Consider the following 26,455-nt stretch of genomic DNA (forward strand, 5'->3'; position numbering starts at 1 on the left):
AGGGAGAGTGCAGCCCCCCTCAACCCCTACCCTGCTCCTTTCATCTGGAAATCTCTGGGAGTCTGGACCAACTGTCACCCCAGGCCCTGACAGATGATTTTTATCGAAAACCCTCTCCCAGGACAGGGGGCACAGGGCAGGGCTTAAGGCACTTGTCTTGTACGCAGCCGACCCAGGTTTAATCCCAGCACCCCAGAGGGTCCCCAGGCACTGCCAGGAGTGAGCACAGAGCCAGGAGTAAGCCCTGAGCGCCCCCCAAGTGTGCCCCCACCCCCAAAATCACTCTTCCCTGTATAGGGATAGGAGGTGGGCTACAGGGATGAGGGGTCTGTCCAGAGTGAGGGACGGGGCTGGACAGGGTTCTGTGCACGTGGCAGTCACCTGAAACTTAATCATATTCTCAGACTCGTGGCTTCAATTAAAAAAAAAAATCCTCCCTCGTAGCTGGCCAGCCCGGACGGCACACCGTTTTTCTGAGGCGCTCCACCCCACGCCCACGGCTGGGCGAGGTCGCCGTGCCACTCCTGCCAGCCTGCCATACAGGAGGCTAAAAATAGGTGCCTCTGACAGCCGTGCCCTGTTCCGAGCCCTGGCACCCTCGGTGGCTGGCTCGGCCCCAGGCACAGGGGAAGGGCTACATGGAAAGAATGTCTTAGTCTCCAGCACCAAGGCCAAGTTTACCGTGTCCATGGCGAAAGCTGAGGCCAGACCTGGCCTTCGGAGACCCTGGGAGCTCTCCGCAGGGAAAAGTCACCAAACCACACCTGCGTCTCCCAGAAGAAAGTTCTGGAATTCTTCTGACACAAAGGACCCCGTCCAGGGTTGGCGGGGAGAGGGGGAGATTTTTAAAAGAAATGCAAGGGCTGGAGCAATAGCACGGCAGGTAAGGCGTTTGCCTTGCATGCAGCTGTCCCGGGTTCGATCCCTGGCATCCCACTTGGTCCCCCAAGCACTGCCAGGAGTAGTTCCGAAGTGCAGAGCCAGGAGTAACCCCTGAACATCACCGGGTGTGACCCAAAAAGCAAAAAAGTAAATAAATAAATAAATAAATAAAAGACATGCAATGGGAAGAGCACGTGCCTTGCGGGAGGCTGACCCAGGTTTGATCCCCAGCACCACATATATTCCCTCAAGCCCACCAGGAGCACATTATTCCCGAGCACAGAGCCCCGAGCACTGCTGGGTGTGGCCCTCAAACCAAAATATAATAATAATAATAATAATAATAATAATGAAATGTGTAGACAACCAGGCCCACAGAGAGCTTTAGAGCCTGGACACAGGCTTCACATGCTGGAAACCCAGGTTCCACTCTTGGCATCACACGGTACCACAGCAACCGCCAGAGCCCGGTGTATGGCCATGAGCACAGAGCCTAGAGTAGCCCCTGAGCTATTATAGGTAAAAGGTAAAGGTAAAGGCCCTCCCGTTGATCATCGATTTGCTCGAGCGGGCCCAGTAACGTCTCCATTGGAGACTTTGTTGTTACTGTGTCTGGCATATTGAATACTCTCGGTAGCTTGCCGGGCTCTCCGAGAGGGGCGGAGGAATCGAACTCGGGTCGGCCATGTTGGCCGCTTGTAAGGCGAACGCCCTACCGCTGTGCTATCGCTGCAGCCCTTGTACTATATATTATTTAATATATGCCAATAGGTAAAAAGGTAAAGGTAAAGGCCCTCCCGTTGATCGTCGATTTGCTCGAGCGGGCCCAGTAACGTCTCCATTGGAGACTTTGTTGTTACTGTGTCTGGCATATCGAATACTCTCGGTAGCTTGCCGGGCTCTCCGAGAGGGGCGGAGGAATCGAACTCGGGTCGGCCATGTTGGCTGCGTGCAAGGCAGACGCCCTACCCGCTGTGCTATCGCTCCTGGCCTGAGCTATTATAATAAAAAATAAATAAATAAAAGGCGCAGACCAGTGCTTGGAAAGAGCAGTTAAAGATATCCTCATGCCTCCTGCTTCACTGTATTCTCTGAGGCATCGGGGCATCTTCTGTGCCTCCCCTCCCCCCCCATTCCCAGCACCCTCCTGCTAGCCCCAATAGCCATGCCCTTACCTGAACTGGCATTGGTCCTGGCAGGAAGGCCAGACTGCAAGGTGCCCACGGCCTGGGCTGGAGCTGACCCATGCACCCAAACACAACAAGCCCCACCCAGAGGGTCATCCAGGGACTCCACGAGACATGCCACCTGGAAGATTGATGCTCTGGGCTTTGTCAAAGGAACTCACCAGTGCCTGCTGTCGGCCACCAGCCCGCTTCCTGCTGAAGTCCAGGTCTAGCATCCACAGCCACTGCTGGGACCAGAGACGGTGCAGTGGAGGCAGCCGCCTGGCCCCCTGGCCGCCTGTGGCTGGCCCTGACTTAATCTGCAGCACAGGGGCTGGAGCGATAGCACAGCGGGTAGGGCGTTTGCCTTGCACGCAGCCAACATGGCTGACACAGGTTCGATTCCCAGCATTCCATATGGTCCCCCGAACACCGCCAGGAGCAATTCCTGAGTGCATGAGCCAGGAGTAACCCCTGAGCATCACCGGGTGTGACCCAAAAAGCAAAAAAAAAAAAAATCTGCAGCATGGAGTACTTCCCCAGCTGTGTCCTGGAGGCAGCAGTCGTGCTGGGGGGACCTGAGCGATCCCTGGCACTGTAGGGTGCCCCATTCTCGGGACCTTGTGCTGAGCTGGGTTAGTGGAGAATCACCAGAAGGGGCCCCAGGCCTCCAGGGTACCACTCGGGAGGTCCCCCCAAATGGTGACCTGTGTAGGTCTATGTAGGGGCTGTGTAGGGGTGAGCAATGGAACCAGGACAGACCCCGTCATCCCGATCATACCCAAGGTAAGTTTCCTGCCGTGACATGGGGGTCTCCCAACAACTCCAGACCCTCAGTGATCTCTACCCACGGGCGATCTGCCCCCACTTCCAGGAAGTCATGCCTGATTACCCATTAAGGTTCGAGGGTCAGGATTCCAGCTTCTTGGTCTCGCTCACCTGAGCCTCTTCCTCAGCCCAGGAGAGCATCTTGGTGATGACCTACTTCTGCTCTGCCTTGCAGGTTCACTGCTGGCCTATAACACGACCTCCCCTCACACGGACCAGTCGTCACGGCTCAGTGTCAAGGAAGGTGAGTCCTGGGAGAGTCCCAAACTGTCCCCACAAGGCTGGGGGACCTCCGGTCTGGGCTCGGGTTATTCTCACGGGTGAAGTGAGACGCCCAAGCTGTTGCTGTGTAGGCAGCTAATTGCACAAACGTGCCTCAGTCTTAGCGTCCTGCCGTGTGGGACCCCGCAGGCGTGGATGTGGAAAGGAAAATGTCCTGCACGTCTGGGCTGAGATTTCAAAGCGGAAAGCGGGGGCACTTCCTGGTGCCAGCAACGACCTGGTGATTACAAACATCCTCACAATGCCACATTTTTAAGGGTTGGGGTCTCCCCACCCCTCACAGTGGATTTGCAGCAATGCCTATTCATTTGTCAAGTGGTTGTTTGGGGATTTGGTCTACTTCATTTGGTTGGGAGAGAAAGTAAACTTCCTTTCATCTTTGCCAGGGAGGATTTGAGCAAACGTTGTGCTAGAGATCCTCAGAGTCTTATTGGTTAAAAAAAAAAAAAAAAGAAGAAGTTGGAAGATGCAATGTTTCAGATGCTGTCTTAGAGTCTAGGTGCTTAAACAAGTAATAATTTTAGTGCCTGGTCTAAGGGAGGAAGCATGTGTCTAAGTAATCATCAGAAAATCAGCTATGAAAAAAAAATCTGTGCAAAGTGAAGGGAATCTTTCCAAAACAGGAGATTTCCTTGTGGGGTTTTGAGGAATGCGTAGAAGTGCGGAGCACACTCTGTCTCCTGGGTCTCTCTCCCTTGCCAGCCTTTCTTTGACTCAAAGGCAGAAGTTCTTGGTATGGGTGGCAGTTAGCGCAGCATAATATGTCAGAGAAACGTGTGGGTTTTCTGAGGAAAGAAACTCAAGCTGTTTGGGTCCACGTTACTTGGGTGTTGGCAAAAACGGTCAGAGAGCCTGTGTGTCTTGGGCAAGCCCATGTCTTTGATCACATTGCGTGTCCTGGTACCAATTTCTAATCTGACGAGGAGGGAAAAGAGATGACATCAAGAATCTGCTTTGAAATCTTTGTGTTCTGTTTTATTATTCTTTGTTTAGTTTAAAGGCCCTCCCGTTGATCTTCGATTTGCTCGAGCGGGCCCAGTAACGTCTCCATTGGAGACTTTGTTGTTACTGTGTCTGGCATATCGAATATTCTCGGTAGCTTGCCGGGCTCTCCGAGAGGGGCGGAGGAATCGAACTCGGGTCGGCCATGTTGGCTGCGTGCAAGGCAAACGCCCTACCGCTGTGCTATCGCTAGTTTAGGGGCTACACCCAGCGATGTTCAGAGGTTATTCCTTGTTCTGCACTCAGGAATTACTCCTGGCCGTGCTTGGTGGGGTGGGGGGGACCATATGGGGTGCTGGGGATCGAACCCGAGTTGGCCGAGTGCAAGGCAAGTGCCCTACCTGCTGTGCTGTCGCTGAAATCTGATGTTTCCCTCTGACTCCCTCTCCAACCCCACTCTGGTCCACTTCCCTTTCCAAATCAGGCAGATTGGGTTTACCCAGGAAAACTGAAACTGGGTGGACTCCCTGAGTGAGACAGCCCTATTGCCTGCCATGACCCTTTGTCATCACGCTGCGAAAGTCGGGCCTGTGCATACACACTTGATCAGAGGTCTGCCTCTGGCTCACAGGGGGGACATCACTTCATGCTCAAAACCTATTTCCTGTCTAAGGAAGGACCTGGACTAAATCTATTAGAGCCCGCGCTGCCTCCAGCACTTAGGGGGCGACCTGGGAACAAGCACAGGGAATCAGACAGGGCTTGGTCTGGTTCTCTTGTAGAATTTGGTCTCAGTCTCAGATCAAGACCTGCTTCTTGAAAGGAAGAGAAGGACAGGAAGGAGATAGGAAGGAAAGGAGGGAAGAGGGAGGGAGGGAGGAAGGGAGGGAGGGAGGGAGGGAGGAAGGAAGGAAGGAAGGAAGGAAGGAAGGAAGGAAGGAAGGAAGGGAAGGAAGGAAGGAAGGAAGGAAGGAAGGAAGGAAGGAAGGAAGGAAGGAAGGAAGGAAGGAAGGAAGGGAAGGAAGGAAGGAAGGAAGGAAGGGAAGGAAGGAAGGAAGGAGAGGAAAGAAGGAAGGAAGGAAGGAAGGAAGGAAGGAAGGAAGGAAGGAAGGAAGGATGGAAGGAAGGGCAGATGGAAGGAAGGAAGGAAGGAAGGAAGGAAGGAAGGAAGGGAGGGAGGGAGGGAGGAAGGAGAGAGGAAGGGAGGAAAGAAGGAAGGAAGGAAGGAAGGAAGGAAGGAAGGAGAGGAAAGAAGGAAGGAAGGAAGGAAGGAAGGAAGGAAGGAAGGAAGGAAGGAAGGATGGAAGGAAGGGCAGATGGAAGGAAGGAAGGAAGGAAGGAAGGAAGGAAGGAAGGGAGGGAGGGAGGGAGGAAGGAGAGAGGAAGGGAGGAAGGGAGGGAGGGAGGGAGGAAGGAGAGAGGAAGGGAGGAAGGGAGGGAGGGAGGGAAGGAAGGAAGGAAGGAAGGAAGGAAGGAAGGAAGGAAAGAAGGATGGATACAAAGGAACATGGACAAAAATGCCCTTAAAAGTCCCCTCATAATGCCCAAAAGGAAAGAGAGAGAAAGAGATAGAGAGAGAGAGAGAGAGAGAGAGAGAAAGAGAGAGAGAAAGAAGGAGATTGTCTGCCATAGAAGCAGGGGAAAGGGTGGGATGTGTGTGAGGTGGGAGGATATTGGTGGTGGAAATTGTACACTGGTGGAGGGATGGGTGTTCGATCATTGTATGACTGAAACTCAAACAGGAGAGCTTTGTAACTGTAGCTCACGGTGATTCAGTGAAAATAATAATAATAATAATAATAATAAATTCCCCCTCCCCCCCAATCCACAGGCTGAGGCTTGCTGGCAAAGTCAGAATTGGGGCTGGAGAGAGCACAGGGCTTACGGCACTTTGCCTTGCATGCAGCCAGCCCCAGGTGCCATCCCCAGCATCCCTCAGTGTCCACCAGGTATGATCCCTGAGCACAGAGCCAGGAGTAAGCAGCATAGGGTGTTGCCTCCCCCCCCATACACACACACACACACACACACACACACACAATGGACCGATGAGACTCCAGGGACAAGTCATGGAGGAAAAGTCTGATGCCGGCTTCAAACACTGCCCTGATGTGGATGCGCTCGTGGACCGGAAGTGCCTTGAGAAGCCTCAGCTCGGCCCTCCCTGGTCCCAGCTCTCAGGCACCCCTCGCCCTGTGCTTTGTGTGCTCGGGGAGCACATTTGGCAGGCGCTGGGCTCTTGACAGGACCCTTCTCCTGAAATGAATGAACTGGAGTATCCGGGAGACGCATGTTGCCCGGAGGGTGCACATTCAGGGGGCCGGGGTGGGGGTGGGGGAGCAGGGGGGTTTCATCCACCAGCCCGGCAGCCCGGCCTCTTCAGCCCATTAGGCTTGTGCTTTGCAGGGGCAGCTTTTGTCCCGGGGATGCTTTGCCGGCCTCCTCCCCCCACCCCACACCTCAGAGAGAGGGTCTCGGTCTGTCTCAACAACCCATCCTGTGGCAAAACAAAGAACACCAGCAAGACAAAGCAGAAAATAGCCTCTCGCTCTCTCCTTTTCATCCTTCTCCCCGGTGCTGCCTATTCTCTCAGCCCTCCCTAGCTTTATGCCTAAAACCATCAAATGGGGGGGGTGGGGAATGAAGAGGAGACAAGGAGCAGTCTTTGGGCTGGCTTGCCTGCACGTGCACCCCCTCCTCAGAGCCGCCTGCCCGCCCCCCTCCCCCATCACACAGTTCATCAAGTGCCCGGGAGAGGGAGTTGGCTCTGCACAGGAGTGCAGGTGTGTGGGCAAGTGTGCATCTGCATATTTGAGAGAGAGAGAGAGAGAGAGAGAGAGAGAGTTGTGTTTGTGTGTGTGTGTGTGTGCGTGCGTGTACGTGCATTCACTCACAAAGGGCAGGTGTGGGCATCCCACACAAAGGAAAGCTGCAGACATGCTGTCCCTGATTGTGCCTTCAATACCCGCCTCCAACCTCTCCTCTCTCTCCCCTGCCACCCACAGCCTCCCAGCAACCCTAAAGGGCACCTTTGCTGGGAAGGATGTTTCCCTGTCCTTAAAATAGGCTCATCCCCAATGTTAAAACGACTTTTCTAAATCCTGATGCCCGGGTCCTCAACATGACCAGTGAATTCAGAATCTCACTTGTCTTGTGGGTCCTGGGGAAATGGAATGGGGGATGGGCCCCCCAGGCGAGGCAGGCAGGCTGCTGACAGAGCCACATCCCCTGCTCTGGGGGTCTCCAGGGCCCAGGTTTAATGTGGAGAAACCCCACTTCCGGGCAGACAGAAACCAGGAGGGTGACAAGGCCTGCCTCAGCCAGAGGGCAGGTTTTCCTGGAGAAACTTGGGGCCATTGATCTGAACCCCATAAGACCCAGAGGAGAAGAAGTTCGGCCTCTGGTGTTGGAGGTGAAAATGGGTTTGACCCATGGGACCTTGTCAATATTCATCCTTTAGTCTTTCTCATCATCTCCTGTTTTTGTGGTGGGGATGTCTGGGTGACCGTTCATGCACTGGGCTGGTCATTGTGATGCTCCTGGTGGGAGTGCTCACTCGGGAGAGCCCTGCAGTGCTCCACGGTCAGAGTGCAGGGGCCACACTCTGACCCCAGGCCTCTTTGCTTGTGCCCCCCCCCATGGGGGGTGATGCCTTTAGCTGTAGTTTTTACGCCCCCCCCCCCCACCACATCACCGGGCACCGGAGGCCATACACTTGCCTTGAGCCCCCTTGGGCCCCGGAGACCAAAACCTTTGATCCAAACCCTGCATACAGGAGCAACCACAGGAATCGAAGTCAGGGCCCATGTTCGCTCGGCAGATGTTCTTGTTGCCTGAGCCTTGGCAACAAGTTGAAAGGCAGTAGAGACTCTTGGCGGTGAGCGCTTCCCGAGCACACCTCGCTCTCCATCTCAGGAATCTCTCCTCTGTGGCTTCGGAGAGCCTCTCTCTACTAGATGCGATGAGGGGCACGGCCTTGCAGAGAGCTCCGGGTCCGAGAAAGCGGAGCTAGCACAAGGGGGTCCTGCTGACTTTGCCAACTGCCCTTGCTCCTCTCCAGTGACTGTCACGGGCATACGTCTGAGCCCTGTCGGTGTTTTATGGGGTGCAAGAATGTCCCCCAGAGCTGCCCTGCACATGCACACTCATTACCTGTCCCTCTTGTGCGTGGTCTGTTGCCACGCCTCCTATTTCCTGCAGTGAGAGGAGACCGAGGGACTTGCTGATTCACTTCTGGAGGTCAGGAAGCTCCCCCAGGCCAGGGGAGCCTGGAGCTCCTCGTGCCAGCCTCAGGGGCTGCTCCGGGCGGCTACCGTGGTTGCAGACTGGCTTCCCTGCTGCCTCGAGTGTGTGCCTGCTGGCGGAAGAGCTGGAGCCAGCGCCCGCCTCGCCTGGCTATGGATAAAAAGTCTGTGTGCTGCACTCGGGCTGTGGGAAGCAGAGCGGGGAGAGGCTCCCTGTTCGTGTCCTTGCTAGAAAAATGCCTCCCTGGCGCGGCCAGCATGCGACCCAGAGCTCTGCTTCTCTCAAGGAGATTTCCAGATGGCGGGGCCCATCGTCCTTGCCACCTCCCAATGGCGGGGAGAGCATTTGCCCAGCCACCGTCTCCTTGGCCACTTCCAGTCTGGCGGGGATGTCAGTCGAGCCCCTGCAGCCAATGAGATCACTAGCTCAGGGCAGCAAGATGACCGGATGCAGGGAAGTCATCGAGGCTGGGCACCCCCTCCCACCCTCCCTGCTGTTTCCAGGCACATTTAATTCATTCTCCAACATTCCTGAATGAATGCTCTCAGGGCCTGGCAGGCATTTGGTTCATATTTCAGCAGATTAGCATAGTGGCTGAAACCTCGATCTGGGCTCACACCCTGTGATAAGTTGACTTACCTTTTTCTTCCTGTGTAACAGAAGGGTCATTTTAATGGCCTTTCATGGCGTCATCAGACACGGTTCAGCTTGCTCTCTGATGATTCCCCAATCAATGCTCAACGCAAATTCGCTTTGTCAACTCCTAAGAGTCACAGGTTTTATTATGATAAAAGAGTTAGAATGTTGGGGCTGGAGCAACAGTACAGCAGGTACAGCGTTTGCCTTGCACACAACTGACTGGAGTTCAATCCTGGCATTTCATATAGTCCCCCAAAGACCGCCAGGAGTAATTCCTGAGTGTAGAGCCAGGAATAACCCCTGAGTATTACTGGGCATGACCCACAAAGTAAAAAGAGAGAGAGAGAGAGACCTGAGTATTACTGGGCATGACCCACAAAGTGAAGAGAGAGAGAGAGAGAGAGAGAGACCTGAGTATTACTGGGCATGACCCACAAAGTGAAGAGAGAGAGAGAGAGAGAGAGAGAGAGAGAGACCTGAGTATTACTGGGCATGACCCACAAAGTGAAGAGAGAGAGAGAGAGAGAGAGAGTTTTTTTTTTATTTGAGGCTTTGCCACAGGCTAACATGGAGGGCAGTGAAGGGCCCTCTAGATCCTATCAGAAAGTGATGCCCAATGGTAAGTGGTCACGGGTCACGGGTCACAGGTCCTCCCATTGTTCATCGATTTGCTCGAGCGGGCCCAGTAACGTCTCCATCATGAGACTTGTTACTGTGTTTGACATATCGAATACGTCACGGGGAGCTTGCCAGGCTCTGCCGTGCGGGCAAGATACTCTCGGTAGCTTGCCAGACTCTCCGAGAGGGGCGGAGGAATCGAACTCGGGTCGGCCTTGTTGGCCGCTTGGAAGGCAAACGCCCTATCGCTGTGCTATCGCTCCAGCCCATGGTAAGTGGGATGGTAAGTGGCAGAGGACACTTCTCATGCATATCCTATGGCAGTGCCAAATGGTGAAACGGTGGGTTTCACCATATGCGGCCTTGTGGATGATACAGACAGGCAGCTCGAGATCCTACTAGGATGACATGTGTGTGGGATTGTTAAGAGTTATCATGAGCCTGCATATAGTCGAACAGAAAAAGGCACGCAGCCTAGCAGAAGTTCTCTGAGAGATGAAAACACATGACATACTCAAGTTAAATGGGCTCCCCCCACCCCCAACAACCTTTTCTTGGGAAAGAGGCTTGAGGAGGAGGAAGTTTGGTTTAAGGTTTGGCAATGTGCAGGTTTGGGGAGGCGAGGACGGATGAGTTGTGAGTCTAGCCTTATATCAAGGGTCGCAGGGTGGGCAGAGCAGGACTGAGGGTCTCTGGGGACCATAGTGAGGAACGGGCCGACTCTCTGGCTTGTCTCCCCTCCCCTCACTCCTTCACCCCTTTCTTTATTAAACACCTGCTCTGTAGGACCACTGGGTGAGCTAGAATCTCTGGACTCCCAATCACAACCAAGGTTTTAGTCAAATAGCTTCCATGGGGCCAGTGAGAGATGGACATGGAGTATGAGCGATTGGGCTTACTGTCCCGAGTCTCACCATCCCTCAACACTTCCATCTCCGGGGGCTTGTGGGGGACTGTGGGGTTGAATTGGAGCGCTCACTGTGGAAGCCACAGTCCCTACACTTGGCAGCATGGGATGCGGGAAAGGGGTGTTGAAGGAAGAGGTGGGCTTCTAAGACTCAGGCCCATGTATCTGGGCCTGTGGTGTGGGTGTGGGGGCATATGAGTTCCAGTTGTATCGAAGACAGGTGTGCAGGTAAGTTCCTGGTGGATGTGCTCTGGGGGCATCAAGCCCAGGGATCATGCAAAGGGACCATGTCCAGTTGGCTGTGTCACTGTGAAGCAGCAAGGGCCAGGACTTACTGTGCACCTGGGTTAAGGAGCAGGGACCAAGGGCAAGGGGAGGGGGTGGACATAATGGCACTGAAATAAGATTGGTCATAGGTTCGTGCTCAACCTACAGGAGGAGGGCCTTTTGGACGCCAGAGCTGCTCCCCTGCCTTTCCCTCTGCTCAACTTCCCATCTCTTAAAAGTTGTCGTAAAAGAATGAAGTCATGATATTTGCTTATAAATAGGTGGACATGGAAAGTATCATGCTGAATGAAGTGAGTCAGAAGGAGAGAAACAGGTATAGAATGACTGCATTCATTTGCAGGATAATATATATGTATATGTATATGTATATGTATATGTATATAATCCAAGACCAGGGTAAACAGAGGCCAAGAGGACTGGTCAATGGTTGGAAGTTTGCCACATGAATGTGTGTGTGTGTGTGTTGGAGGGCAGTTAGGATAGAGCAGGGACCAACATGACAATAATAGTTGGAAATGATCAATTTCAGCAGGAACTGAGTGTTGAAAGTAGTTGAAAGTACCTGATAACCTTTCATTATCTTTATTGTAAACCCCAAGGCCCAAAAGAGAGAAAGAGAGAGAGAGAGAGAGAGAGAGAGAGAGAGAGAGAGAGAGAGGAGAGAGAGCTGTCTGTCAGAGAAGCAGGAGGGAGGGAAATTGGGGCCATTGGTGGTGGGAAATGCATATTGGTGAAAGGACGGGTGTTGGAACATTTTATGTCCGAAATCCAATCGTGAGCAACTTTGTAACTGTGTATATCACTGATTCAATTTTTTTAAAGTTGCCTTGAGGGACTGGAGTGATGGTACAGTGGGGATGGTGCTTGCCTTGCACACAGCCAACCTGGGTTCAATTTCCAGCACCCCCTATGCCCCCCTGAGCCTTGCCAGGAGTGATTCCTGAGCACAGAGCCAGAAATAAACCCTGAACACCATCAGCTGTGCCCCTGCAAACACCAAAACAAATACAAGTTGCCCTGAGAACTGGGAGATGTGGGGACAAAGGCTGGAGGAACTTGGGGTTTATGGGAGCAAGGTGAGCGGGATTGCTCTTCTGCTCTGAGCTGTGCCGTGAGGGACAGGGATGTGTCTTGGGGTGTCACATCTGCGGGATGGGGGCATTATTAGAACGGGATGTCGGATGTGGGCTCCGAGGATGGGCTTGGTGGCAGGGGAGGGGGACACGGTTGAGGGTGTCAGGGACACATGGTCCCAGAGGAAAGGGCCTGTCATATGTGAGCTCATCTGTTCTAGGGGTGAATGGCATGTGGCTGGGAGCAAGATTGCATGGCTTCTCGAGCTCCATCTGCAGCCACGGGCGAACACGTCAAATGTGAGGTGTCGGGGGGAGCGAGAAGGGCACTTGCCTTGCATGCAGTCAACCTGGGTTGGATCCTTGTTACCCTGTATGGTCCCACCGGAAGTAATTCCTGAGCTTGGAGCCAGGAATAAACCCTGAGCATCATTGGGTGGGGCCCCCAAACCCAAATAAAAAAAAAACATAAGTAAGGTGCCGTGTAGAGGCCCCGTCAGAGATCCATTCAGACCTTTCTCAGGGATGTTTGTCTTCTGTTGAAATCCCCTCATCCACATTTGGTGCCAGCAGCGAGGCTGGAGAGCGTGTGATTGTGCGAGCATGCGTGTGTGCGTGCGGCTGTGTCTGTGGGCCCCAAGATTTATGAGCGCCGAGGAGACAGTAGCTCGCTCTCGCCCACTGACTTTTTTCCCCCCTCTGTTTTCCTTTGAAATTCCAGAGTTAATGTTTTGTCTGCTTTCCTTCTTCTGAGCCTCTGGAGAGCCAGTGCGTCGTTGTGTCGTGTTGTGTTGTGTGTTTGTATTTTCCACTAGAGAGAGAGAGAAAGAAAGAGAGGAAAGGGGGGAGGATAGAGAGAGGGAGAAAAGGGGAGAGAGAAGAGAAGGAGAGAGGAAGGAAAGGGAGAGAGGGAAACAGAAGGGGAGAGAGGGAGGGAAGGAGGGAGGGAGGGAGGGAGGGGAGAGGAGGAGAGGGGGAAGGGAGGGGGCCCTTGAAACAAAGAGTTCTTGTCTGGAGTAGAGCGGGCAGGAACCCCCAAGCCCGGGGGAGCTGGGCCCAGCAGCCCGTCCTGAAGTCAGACTCCAGCTCTCTGAATTCAAGCTGACAGCTTGTCTGGGACACTTTCTAAGTAACCATTATCCTTCCTTTCCTGAGTGAAAGGCTGTGCACTCTTGCCGGGGTGCACTGTGCCCTGTGATCACATGTGTGGGGGAGGGGGGATTGCAGGGGACGGGTCAGGCTGCCTGGGAGTCACGGACACCAGGAGCCTGTCACCTAGACACGCGGGTAAGAGCTCCATGGGCTCAGGCCCTGCCTGGTTAGCGCAGGGAGAGAGATGTGGGGGGCCCTGCGGAACCCCCTTCTTTCAACGGACTTGTCCACTGTGAAAATCTCCAGAACTGTGTATGTCTTACTCCTGTGAGAGTCATTGTGGAACTATAGACCATGATCTTCCAGTGGTCACTGGCCTCGGTGACCACTTGATTGATGATTTGATTGCTTTATTTATACTGGAGGAGTGGGGGCTCTCTGGCAATATGCAGGGAGCCCGAGAATCGATCCTGTGACACACCACCTAGCCGTATAGGCCAAATGGTTCAGTACTGGAGCTCAGTGGAGCTCAGGGGCCACATGGTACCAAAGTTGGAACATGGGGTCCCCACATCTGCACAAGCACATGTGTGGGCTCTCCCTAAGCGATGAGTTCAGAGCCACACAGCAGGCTTATCACTCTGAGGAGATAGCCGAGGTACACGGTTGGCAGCTGTGAGGCCCCTGGGCTTGAGTGTGGCAGAAAGGGACAAGAGGGGGCCACACAAACATTCTAGGGGAGCTCCACTCTGTCCTGTCACTCCCACTTAGTGGTCACAAAGTTGAGGGACGATGGGTGACACCGACCTCTCCCTTATGTGTGACTCCGTGTGTGTCAGTGTGTGAGGAAATGGGAGTGTGGGTGTGAGGGAATGGGAGGATGAGTGAATGTGTGTGACAGAGAGAATCTGAGTTTGTGTGTGAGAAAGATGTGAGGGTGAATGAATGTGAGTGTGTGGGTGTGTTTTCGTTAGTGTGAGAGCGCTGTGTCAGAGTGTGTGTTTAAGTCAGTGTGGCTGCGTGAACGTGTGTGAGTGTGAACGTGCGTGTTTATGTTAGTGTGAGTGCGGGTATGATCACGTGTGTGAGTTTGCGGTGGAGTACATATGGAAATGTAATTGTGTGAGAGTGGGTGTGTTTAAGGGAGTGTATGCGTGTACTGAAGGGCATCCGAATGAGGCGATGTTAGGACTCACACTCCAGAACAGCCTAGATGGCGCTGGCCTTCAGATGGTGGCATCTGGGCGATTGAGTCTTGCCTGTCAGGCTGAGTTTTTACTGCAGGAGCTGACCCCAAAGGAGCCTGTTGAGGGGAATGTCTGCCTCGCTGTCACCTGTCTGAGGGTGCAGGACTGAGTGTTTCCTCTCTCCCTCTGCAGCGGGCCCTTCCTCCCCACCTCAACCACCCTTCTGGACCTGGGCTCTGATCCAGGAGACCACGCCAAGCCTTTGGGCCAGGCCTGACCACGCTCCCCTTTACCAGTTCTTCCCATTCAGCCCTGGGCAGATTCTCAAGTCTCGTTCTTTCTTCTCACGAGGCTGGAAGACTGTGCAAGGTGGAGTCTGTACCTTGGATAGACCACAGGGTGGGTGGACAGAGGAAGTTAGAGTCCAGGGGCCTTACATCCCTCCCCAAGAGGAAAGCTAAATTGCCTGGTGTTTCTGAATGCCAGAGTGATGCCCGGGCGCTGTCTACTGCAGACAGGGCCTAGGGGCTCCTTCCAAGTCCCCTTCAAATGACCCCACACTTTTTTGATGTGCCCACCCAGCTAGAAGGAAGAGCACCCTTGGAAGCAGATTCTACCCCCATATCCACACTGAGTCAGCCACATCTCCCCTTGGAAGTGGTCAGATCAGGTTCCTCTTGCTCTGGGCAGTGGGAAGAGAAGCAAAAGATGCAGCTTCCCTGCAAGAGCAAACCTGCTGGAAAGTCTCTTTCCCCCACCCAGCCCTCCCTGCCTGCCCCGGCTCCCTGGCAACGCAGCAGCCCTGTTTTATAGAGCATTGCTGTGGGCCAGGGACTCTGACTTCCTGTTCACACCTTCCTTGGTTGGCAAGCCCCAGTCTCCAAGCCACGGCACAGAGCAGAGGGCATGGCTGAGGTCTCGACTGCGGGCACCTGAGCCCCTCCCCACACAGGCAATGGTACGGTTCTACCCTCTGCCTCTTCCTGTGCCATCTGCCCCGCCCCCTCCAGGGAGAGGCCTGGCTCTGCTATGGAGTTGATGCCTCTGGGTGGTTGATATGAAGAGAGACTAGGGAGAGAGAGTGCAAGGCTGGAGCATAGACCTCACATGAGCAAGGCCCAGAGTTTGATCCCCGGCGCCGTATGCCTCTCCCACCTCAGCACCACTGGGTGTGGCTCCTCTTCCCATGGATGGGTCTGAGCACTGAGCCACCCAGCCTGCACCACCCACTTGAGTCACTGGGAGTGGACGCTACTTGGGAGTCACTTCCGCCTTGCAAATAATACGAAAAGAGGGACTGGAGAGATAGAACGGGGTGTGTTCTATCCTGGTTTGATCCCTGGGACTGCGGATGGTCCCCTGAGCACAACCAGGAATGATCTCTGAGCACAGAGCCCAGAGCATGCCCTGAGCACTGCCAAGTGTGGCCCCCAGACAAACAAAAGAAAGTAAATAATATGATTTGATCAATAATCAGGACCCAGGGCGCTGAAGAGATAGTGTAGCAGGGAGGACATTTTTTGCCTTGCATGTGGCCCAGCCGGGTTCAATCTGCAGCACCCCAGATGGGCCCCCCGAACCCACCAGGAGTGACTCTTGAGCACAGAGCGGCCAGGAGGAAGCCAATCCCAGTGTGGCCCCCAAACAAACAATCAAACAGACACAATAAGCAGGACCCTGAGTCCGTGTGCCCAGTGCTTGCATTTCCAAGAAACATACCATGTGACTTCACCTCTGCCCCCTCCATTCTGCTGCATCAGATGATCCCACATCCTACTGTGCTGATCACGTGGTGCCAGTGTGTACCGCCTGTGTCTCACTCTTGGTCGTGGTTTAATGAACACACGTGGCAGCGTTCACAGAGTTAACACAATGAAAAGCAAGAGTGAGGGAGAAAGAGAGGTAGCAAACGAGGCATTGCTCAATGCCCTGTCCGGCGATAAGAATCGCAAGAGGGGCCCTGTAGATGGTGGTGTAACCTCAGACACTTGCCCAGCAAGTCCAAGGTCACGAGTTCAAATCCCGACACCACCCACAGGGGCAATCCTCACACTCTGCCCATCATCTGAGGTCCCCAGTGAAAGTTCTTGTTGTTGTTTTTCCCTTAATGACTGCTATAAGCTTAATTTTCACCATGAAGGGAGGGTAGGGACTGTCCCATCAGTCTTGTGAAGATTCCCTCAGCTTCCAGCAGGTGGACTGTCCCAGCCTCTGCTCACTCCTCCTTCAGCCCTGTGTTTCTCAGGAACCGTGAGCTAGGGAGTAAGTTGGGGGCTTGGCCTTTGTGTTCTTGAAATAAGCTTCACCCTCTGCTTTGAAGGGGATCCTGCTTTGGGATGCCACCAAGAGTGGCTGGTTCATGTGCCATCCTCTCTCTGCAGCAGGCAGGACCCTCTCTGCCTGCCCCCCCCTTCCCAGTTCCCGGTGTTGTTCCCGACTGCTTTGAACCTCCCCTTTTGCCCTCTCTGCACTTGTCCTTGATCTTCATGCTCTTCAAAGCTGCTCTTAGATGCTTGTTCCCCGAGAAACCAAGGATCTGAGAGGCCAGAGTCGGAACATTCACAATGGAGCTGGGTGCCCAGCTGCATTTTAAAGGGTTTTTAAGGGCAAGAATGGTGGAGAAAGGTGCTTGGGGGCAACTGTTCATCCCACCCCTTCCAGGACCCTGTTTTGTTGAGGTGCAGCCCCCCAGAACCTGTGCAGGCCTCACTCACAGCTCAGGCTTCAGGCTTCCACTTCCCACTCACCTAGGAGCTTTGACTATTCTTAGTCTGTTCTTGACTGTTTCCCACCCCCTAGGCAGAGATGGAATGATAAATGACCATTAAAAAGAGTGTGTGGGGGGCTGGAGCGATAGCACAGCAGGTAGGGCATTTGCCTTGCACGCAACCAACATGGCCAACACAGGTTCGATTCCCAGCATCCTATACAGTCCCCCGAGCACTGTCAGGAGCAATTCCTGAGTGCATGAGCCAGGAGTAACCCCTGAGCATCGCTGGGTGTGACCCAAAAAGCAAACAAACAAACAAACAAACAAAAAAGAGTGTGTGTGTGAGGCTGGAGCGATAGCACAGAGGGTAGAGCATTTGCTTTGCATGTGGTCAACCCGGGTTCAATTCCCAGCATCCCATATAGTCCCTGAGCACCGCCAGGAGTAAGTCCTAAGTGTATGAGCCAGGAGTAACCCCTGTGTTTCGCTGGGTGTAGCCCAAAAAGAAAAAAGAAAAGTGTGTGTGTGTGTGTGTGTGTGAGAGAGAGAGAGAGAGAGAGAGATAGATAGAGAGAGAGAGAGAGAGAGAGAGAGAGAGAGAAGCCCAACTCCTGCCAGTGGTATAACATTTGAAACATCCTTTGGTATTTCAACCTAAAAAGCTTCTCAAGCTATTGATTTCACACCAACTTCCTCTTCTCAGAGAAGCCACCTAAAGTCAAAAAGCTCTTGTTCCTTATGGAGAAGGCTGGGAGAGAGGATACCTTGTGGGAAGAAGTCGCCCATGGGCCTGAGCGGTGGTGGCATCTCCCGACCAACAGGGCTGCACCTGCCTCTCTGACGGGCACAGCCCTGATTATGGTCCACACGGGTTTGGAAGCCAACATTCCTGGTCACTGCTGGGCCTCTGGAGCAGGAAGGTTGAAAACTGCCCCTCTGAAGAGGAAGTGGTGAAGTCAGTGGATTCTATTACCACCTAACACACCCTTCAGAGCTTCCATAATTTCTCCCTTTTTCTAGATTCGTTTCTTTGTCTTGTTTGTTTATGTTGGGGGCCACGCCCACCAATGTTCAGGGGTTCCTCCTGGCTCTGCACTCAGGAATTACTGCTGACAGTGCTTGGGGAGCCATATGGAATGCCAGGGATCGAGCCTGGGTCAGCTGCGTGCAAGGTAAATGCCCTACCCACTATACTGTGTCTCTGGCCCCTGCATCGTTTCTTACTCCTCAAGACTCGGCCCTCCCCACACTCAGCAGCCTGAAGGCTTTTCTTTCCCGTCACCTTCTTGGCCTCCCCCTTGATTTTTGTCCTATATCCTTCCCCTGGCCTGGAGCTCTTCAGTATGTCCCACTGACAGTTCACAGACTTGTTAGGAAGAGAAAATCGTTTTGGCCAATTCAATTAAACATTTATTCAATCCTTCTGCTCCATGACAGAAGGAACCCAGAGAAATAAGCTTGGGAGGCCACGAGAAAGATTTGACTTTTGTCTTCAATGAATGAAACTCCGGAAAGGAATGACAGCTCTAGTTCAAGACTTTGGAGTCTATAAAGCACTTCCATGTACTCGATCTCATTTATTCCCCATTGACCCCTGTGAAGATTAAAGGGGCTATTCGCTTTACTAAACTCATAGAACAATCATTTTCTCCACCTTCTCTCTCACTCTTGCTCTCTCTATCTCTCTCGCTCGCTCACTCTCTCTGTCTCTCTCTTTCTCTGTCTCTCTCTCTCTCTCTCACGCACACAAACACACACACACACACACACGCACGCACACCTTATACAGGTGGGCTAGCGAGATTCAGAGAATGTCACTCACCCAAAATCACAGAGTCAGGTGACTCACTCTGGGAAGGTCAAGGGTCCTGTGGCCTTCCCACAGTTCTTTCCACTGTGATGAGCCATTCCCCTGTTTTCCTGAAGAGAAGTGATGGAATTCCTTCTACAAAACTCCCATGCTCCTTTCTTTTCTTCTTTCTGTCTTTTTTTTTTGCTTTTGTTTTTTGAGCTATACCCAACAGTGCTCAGGGATAACTCATGACTCTGTGCTCAGGGATATTTCCTGGCACTGCTCAATGGCCCATACAGGGGTATCTGGGATCGAACCTGGGGGGGTCTTAACCCCTTTATTATCTCTCCTGCCCCTTCCCACAACTCTTACCACCACAAATAACCTTTCTCTCGGTAAGATTCAAGTACTCCTGTTCTATAGGGAGAGAAATTATTCTTGGTAGAATTTTGAAAGTTCTAAGTCCTTTGCGCTCACCAAGCCTTTGGCCTGACCGTAAAACACTGATCGGCTCTGCCCGATAGCCTCGAGGCGTGTAGGGAAAGGCAGTTTTCTGCCATGAGTCACACTTTCAATTTCTATTAAAATTCTTACATGACCACATGTGCTTTCTCTCGGGGTGGGGGGCCTCCAGGCCGGTGCTAATTTGCATGTCTGGTTTAGATAATGTCTGGGGGTCCTTCCAGACTGAAAAGAAGCCTGGGGTGCTCTGAGAAAAATGAGACTTCATTCCACTTGCATGGACTTACCTCTTTCTTTAATCACTCCCATCCCCGATTTTCACAAGTGACTGTGGGACTCAGGATTCAGCTGCTGCATCCCCATGATGGACACGTCCTTTAGGGTGAACTCACCTGTTCATGCTTCCCACATGCACCCCACCCCCGGACCGTGCCCTTTTCTGAAAACTTCTTCCCAGCAGGTCTAGAGGTAAAACAGTAAGCGTTGGGCCTTTCAGGTTCTTGATTTGTCTGGCAAAACCAAGCCAATGTGAGTTAAGACATGACATGATCGGGTAACCAAATCAACTGGTCACCTGGTTGGTAGACTTGGCTCGTCTCACCCAGACAGCCAAAAGATAGACACAGAAGAATTTCTGTATTTATTATTTTGGTAGAGGGGTACTTACATGTGGCAGCGCTCAGGGTTTACTCCTGGCTCTGTGCTCAGAAATGACTCCTGTTAGTGCTCGAGGAGCCATTTGTGTTGCTGAGGATCAAACCTGAATCATCTGCATGCAAAGAAGGTGCTTTGCCAGCTATACTATCTGTTCAGTCTCACGTCCGTTAATATTTTAGGGGATTGCTTTGTCTTCCGGCACAGTGATCCTCCCTAGATAAGGAACTAATACAAAGGAACGGGCTTTCCTGAAGGCCCAGTGTGGTATGATCCAGTCAGTTTTAGCAAGAAAAATAGTGGCACTGAAGACAACTCTGCCTTTCTTTTTTGTTTGTTTGTTTGCTTTTTGGGTCACACCAGCGATGTACAGGGGTTACTCCTGGCTCTGCACTCAAGAATTACCCCTGGCGGTGCTCAGGGGACCATATGGGATGCTGGGAATCGAACTCGGGTTGGCCACGTGCAAGGCAAAAGCCCTACGTGCAGTGCTATTGCTCCAGCCCCTCTGCCTTTGTGGTATCACGCGGCTGCTCAGCCTTTTGCTCCAGTGATGTTAACGCGAGGCCGCCCCATCCTGGATGCTGACTGCAGTCACTCACCTTTCCCCGTGCGGTGGGAACATGCGCTCCAGCGCCAGGATGTGAGTCTGACTTTCTTGGTCTTCCCACCCCTGCCCCCAGATTAGTGTCTGCTGCCCCCCCAATTTGCTCCACCCTCTCTTCCAAGACACCATCAGCGAGCCAGGGAGCTGAGAGCACAGGGCACACGGCAGCTTCATCCATGTGAGCCAGGACCCACAGAACTTGTGAGGGAAGAGAAACAAGTACTGAATGGCTAGGGCTGGAGCAACAGTACAGCCGCGAGGACTCTTGCCTGGCACACAGTCAACCGGGTTCGGTTCCTGGCATCCCGAATGGTCCCCTGAGCACCATCAGGAATAATTCCTGAGTGCAGGGTCGGGAAGAGCATCCCCTGGTGTGACCCCCCCCCAAAACAACAACATCTGAATTGCTGAGCAAAAGCAAGATGGGACCCCTCTTGCCAGAGACGGGGAGAGCAGTAGGAAGGAGCAGGTGGGAAGCTTAGATCACGGCCCTCAGTGCCCTCTCACTAAGCCTCCAGTTTGGTTGCCCAAGAGAAAGGTTGGGTTTGCTTTGCCCTTCCTGGAATCTTCTCCAACCTGAGCTCCTGGGCCGGAGGAGGCTACTTTCCAGTCTTGTCTCCAAGGCTCTGAGTGGTGGGAAAGCACCCAGTGAATCAAGGCGGTGGGAACTGCAATCAGGCTGGCCCCCAAGGCCCCCTCAGAGGCCCTATCAAAATAGTGTCATTTGAACACACTGGTCCAGGAAGGCATCTGCGTGTCCCTGGCCAGACCATGCCTGCCGGCACCCCCTCCCCGTGCACCACCACCTTTCCAGACATGTCTTGTTCAAACGTTACCCACCTTTCCAGCAGTTTCTTCCTCCATCACCCCCCAGCCAGGCCCAGGCGACAGCCGGGACAGGGCCTCCATTATACGCCACGCAGCAGGCTGAGGGGGGCTGCTGGGATCCAAGACAAGATCCTGAGCAAAGGAAATTGGATCCAGGATGTTTTCTTTCCCCGTGAGTTCCAAGCTTGAGGAAAACCTTGGCCAGGACCTCTCCCTCCTCCTGGGGTCCCGGTGGAAGTCAAGAGTCTCAGTTTTCCTGGGGAACCTTAGATGTCACTGAGCAGAGGCTGAAGCACCTAGTAGAGGGGTGGAAAGCCAGTGAGGACACCTCACCCGGACTTCAGGACAGGCTGGGCAGGGACTCAGGGAGTCCTGAAGGTTCTGCAAGAAAATGCTGAACCTACAAAACCTTCAGGCAGCACTTGCCGTTGTGGCATTTTCCAACCAGGGTCCAGGATCCATTTCCTCTTTCGGGGGGGCGCAGGGGGAACAGGTGCTGGTGGGAACCTCCCTAGCAGTGTTCAGGGGTTCCGTGACCACTTTGCCAACCAAGTGGACCAGTTCAAGGATTGGTCTGGGGCTATGGTGCAGCCAGGGGTCCAGTGGTGCTGGGGGTTGCTCAGAATGTTCGGCTCCAGGCAGAGTTGGGGGATCAAATTCAGGGTCTCCTCGTGCAAAATAATCCCCTCCCCTGTTCCCTGAGCCAGCTCCCCAGCCCCTCGTCTTGGACAAGAGGGCCGCCGTTGATTCTGATTCTGGAAGTGCTAATCTAGGTGCCAGAAATGGAACCCTCCTCCCCCCTCCCCACACCCCTCGTGTTTCTCTACCCTTCCAAGGCCTTCCATGATGAGTTTTCTCAACGCTGTTCATCAAGATGAACTATGTAGAGGTGCACATACCCTGAAAGCTCTTTGAGGAGGGTGTATGTTTGGTGTTTCTTTTCTTTTTTTCTTTTTGTCACACCCAGCGATGCTCAGGGGTTACTTCTGGCTCTGCACTCAGGAATTAGTCCTAGAGGTACTTGGGGGACCATATGGGATGCTGGGAATCGAACCCGGGTCAGCCGCATGCAAGGCAAATGCCCTCCCTGTTGTGCTATCGCTTCAGTCCCTGTTTGGTGCTTCTTTGATTCCCATAGAAACCTGATAAAGTTGCTTTTATAATCCCCTTCTTCCTTTCCTTCAGTCATTGCTGTTGTTGATGATATGGTGTTGCAATGACTGAGGGTAGCACTCACATCTGGCGGTGGTGCTGGAACATTCAGCTCTGGTCTCACCCTCAGCTGCCTATGCACCGCACAGCCCACCTTGGCTGAGACGCCAGCGGAGGGGCCCACTCCGACATTTGCTCGCTAGGGGGCGCCCTTCCCGATTGTGTTGCTCACAGCCTTTTTAGCTGAGGTGCTTGCTGGGGGCTACAGTCTTTCATGTGGTGAAGTACACCCTCAAGAGTGATCCCTGAGCACACAGGCGGAAGTACGCTCTGAGCACTGCCTGGTGTGGCCTCCAAACCAAACCGAATTGTGAATATAAAGCCAAAGTTTCAGGGTTCTTATTCAACGAATATCAACATAGTCATTTTTTAGTCATCTGTTAGGACAGTAACAAATCTGTTCACCTGTTGTTGTGTGATTTTACCCCCAAATGGGAGCTGCCTGTCACTGGAGCAGCATTTGAGGTGAAGGTTGAGTGGATTTGAAAGTCAGCAAGCATTTCTACGGATTGTGTTCCCAAGGGCTTGACAGGAAACTCCAGATTTGTTTCTTGGGGACCTCAGACTTGTTTTTTTCCTCCTGTGACCCCCCTCACTTTTCCGAGGGCAGAGTTCAGATCTGCGTGGTCACCCCTCAATACACAAGCTGTCCCATCTCCAGCCAAAAGTTTGCTTCCAGGAGTCAGGCTTCTGGAACGGGGCAGGGGTGCAGTTGGAACCGGGGGACATGACCTGGGGGACTGAGGCTTGGCCAGTACTTGGAGTACTGGTTTGCCAGGCTGGAGGACTGAGTTCCTCATTACTGAGTGGTCCCCGAGCACTGCAAGGGGAGTCACCCCTGAGCATTGAGCCTGGAGTAGCTCCTGAGTCCCACCTGATGTGCTCCCTCTCACTCCAACCCCACCCCCCAAAATAAAGCAAAACCGTAGCCGAGTTTCCCAAGGATAAGCAGGGCTGGGGGCTGCCAGCCTTGTCAGCAGCCACCAGAAATTCGAGGAGACGTTTCAGGGGAAATGCTCCTCTTTCCATTAGGTCAGCGGGAGCAGAAGGCGACCTTCCGTCTAAGGAGGGAAAAAAGAGGTTTTTGTGCTGGTGTCCTTGCCTCTGCAGCCTGGGGGGGAGGTCACGGGAGAAGGGGAGCCACTGGCCATCAGACAGTACCCCGTGGGCCGCCAGCAGAAAGCAGTGTCTTTCCTGCCTTGTCGGGCCTCTAGGTTAAAACCGCTGCATGCAGAATGGGAGTGAACACTGGGGTGCCTCTGAGCCCGCCACGTCCAGACTTTTCAGAAAAGAAAGACGTGTTCATATTTCTCCACCCCGGGAGGCTGTCTTGGAATCTAAAAGGGCATTTAGTGTCCAAGTCAGCCGCCCTGAGCGTCACATAATGGGGAGACTGTGCAGGCACCATGTGCATGTGCCACAGTGCCCCCGTGCCCGGCGGGACGCGGTCCCCGCAACGAGAGGCTGGTTTCTTGGCTGAGGCCACTCATGCTCTCAGGCTGCCTGTGACCATGGGCTGCAGACAACGTCTTCCTGGGGACTCCTCAGCGAGGGTCTCAGCCAGGAGCATCCTTCTAGGGTGTCCATCTTCGCCGACATGGACAGCAAATGTGTTCAGAGCAGGGGTGATTTCCCACTGATAAAGTCACCTGGCCCCAAGCAGTCCTTCAGCTCATCGGCTTGTCCTGGGCAGTTTCTGCACGTGGTGTTCTCTGCGGCCATGTCCAGCTGGTTCCTCGCAAACTGGCTCTCAGAAAGCACAGACAGTTCATGTCCTGGAAGGATTTTGCTGGGCAGTTCAGACTGTGGCCCAGGCCAGGCCCCTCCAATGCCCTAAGAAGGTTCTAGGTGCTGACCAGTTGCTGGGGACTCTAATCTAACCAGGCGGCAGACCGTGTGTGTGTGTGTGTGTGTGTGTGTGTGTGTGTGTGTGTGTGTGTGTGTGTAAATGTGGGTCATTAGGCTGCATCCACCCCAGTCCAGGCCATTTTCATTTGTGATCTAGACCTGTTTTTCGTATGTCTAGAACCAGAGCCAGAGTTACAGATCTGCATGTCTTTTTGTATGAAACAAATCAACCCCTCTTTCAACAATGACATGATGAAAAATAAGGAAAAGGAAAAGCAGGCCACTTGGAAGAGTGGCCTCTAGTACTTGCTGTCCCCACAGAAATGAGCTTTATGAGTCTAAACCTTCCCGTGACTGGGCTGTGGTCGGCCCCTGATTGGTGTGTGCATACGAGTACTCGCCACGTAGAGACTGAGTTTGTTGGGAAGATGTCAGGGGAGGGAAATTGGAGTCTCTTTGGCGAGTGAAAGAGTTATTAAGCATGAGAGGATGTGTGTCTCCTTGGCAAGAAGAAAGAAACAATGACTCTTACCGGTTGATTCATGTGGGCTGATTCATTCGTCCAGCAAATATTTATTGTAGGAGTGGGGGCAATAGTTTGAGCAGTTGGACACAAGCCTAGCATGTTCCAGGCCCTGAGTTTGAGTCCCAACACTGCAGATGCAACCCCCCGCCCCCCCCCCCCCCCACACACACCATACCGTCTGTCCACGAATCCCTGGGACTGGCCCCCATGAATAAATATCTCTTGCGGCTGGCTGTGTGCTGGTCAAGAATTTTGGTGTTTGGTTCTACTGGAGAACGGAAGAAAGTTCCCTACTCTTCTGGACCTATGTCCAGTGGATGTAGACTTAAGAGTGCAAACCTGTTTATTTATTGCTAAAACTAAGTGATACAGAGAAGACTAAAGTAGGCAAGTGGAGCAGGGCAGACGAGAGGAGATCAGGGGAGAGAGATTGTTCATTTGGATTTGGTGGGCTGGCGAACATGTTTCTGGTCAAACTTTGGGTGATGGGCCAAATGCGTGGAACCTATTATTTGAGGTAGAGGATGATGGTGTACTGGCCAGTGACAATTCCCCAGGTGGTTGTGTCCATTCCTGGGCAGTATTTGTGTGCCTGTCCCATTCATTCTGCAAGACCTCCACCTCTAAGGCACGTCTGCCGTGTCTGAGTTCTGGCCTGGGCCTCCTGTGTCTACAGGTTTTGTTTCTACAGCTAAACTCACTCAGGAAATGAAAGTTAGGGTAGAGGTGAAGGCATCAACCTTGCTTCACAGCCATCCTGCTAACCCTGGCTCAATCCCTGGCACCACACTGCTTCCCTGAGCTCCCCCTGGGTTTACTCCTAAGCGCAGAGCCAGGGATAGCTCCGAAGCACTGCTGGGGGTAATCCCAGAGCCACCACAAAATGAAACCAAGAAGAGGGCAATCATTCCATCTTCCTGAAACTCTTGTCCCCGCCCATCCTGGGCCTCAAAGCTGGTTCAGGTGTCAGTGAAGGGTCCGGGATATGAGTGGGAGTAGCGGTAATTGATGTGTGCAGCTTCCAGGGGCAGGAATCCCCATGCCAGGAGAATGGGAATGACCAAACAAAGGGCGAAGGACACAGCCAGGCTGGCAGCTGGCGCCCTTTCTGTTTCTGTTCCTTCTTTTTATAAATATTTGAGTACGTTTAAATACTTGAGTATGTTTAAATACTTGAGTACATTTTTAGGGTTGGTCAGGACCACAAAAGTCTCTCAACTTGAGGTAAGCCTATGGAGAATTTGTCCTAAATCTCAGGTCTTTCTATGCCCAGGGGCTTCCCAAGAAATGGGGGACTTCAGATCACTTTTCTGATAAAGACTCAAACCATAATTGGCATCTAGAGTTTGAAAGAAGCCCTGGATGTGGAGAGAGATTTCACCTGGTGGGGTTGGGGGCTAGGGGAGTTCAGAGGGGGTGTAGGCAGCAAGATGTCTGTCCCTTTTCTGGGTCTTGCTCTGTCCTGATAGGATTCTAGAATAAAGGAACAGGAAGGTTGGCTGACAGACAAAAAGTCAATGGTGCCTCTACCCAAGGTCATTCATTGGGTTAAAAATAGTGGTGTGAACTAATGATAGGTTTTGTGTTGGAGTTATGTACACTGGAATCCATCATTGGCAATATTGCAAATCACAGTACCTCGTTCAATACAAAGAAATAAAAATAAT

General features: G+C 52.9%; 1 protein-coding gene across 1 annotated transcript in view; it reads left to right on the forward strand.

Annotated features, from left to right (window-relative positions):
* Positions 1-26,455, forward strand: part of FLI1 (Fli-1 proto-oncogene, ETS transcription factor) — a 123,373-nt gene that overhangs the window by 85,806 nt on the left and 11,112 nt on the right. The window contains exon 5 of the mRNA XM_056107571.1: positions 3,052-3,120. Coding sequence (XP_055963546.1) covers positions 3,052-3,120 — 69 coding nt within the window. The remainder of the gene's footprint in view (positions 1-3,051; positions 3,121-26,455) is intronic.

Source organism: Sorex fumeus, unplaced genomic scaffold (assembly GCF_029834395.1).
Source record: "Sorex fumeus unplaced genomic scaffold, SorFum_2.1 ptg000169l, whole genome shotgun sequence".
NCBI lineage: Eukaryota > Metazoa > Chordata > Mammalia > Eulipotyphla > Soricidae > Sorex > Sorex fumeus.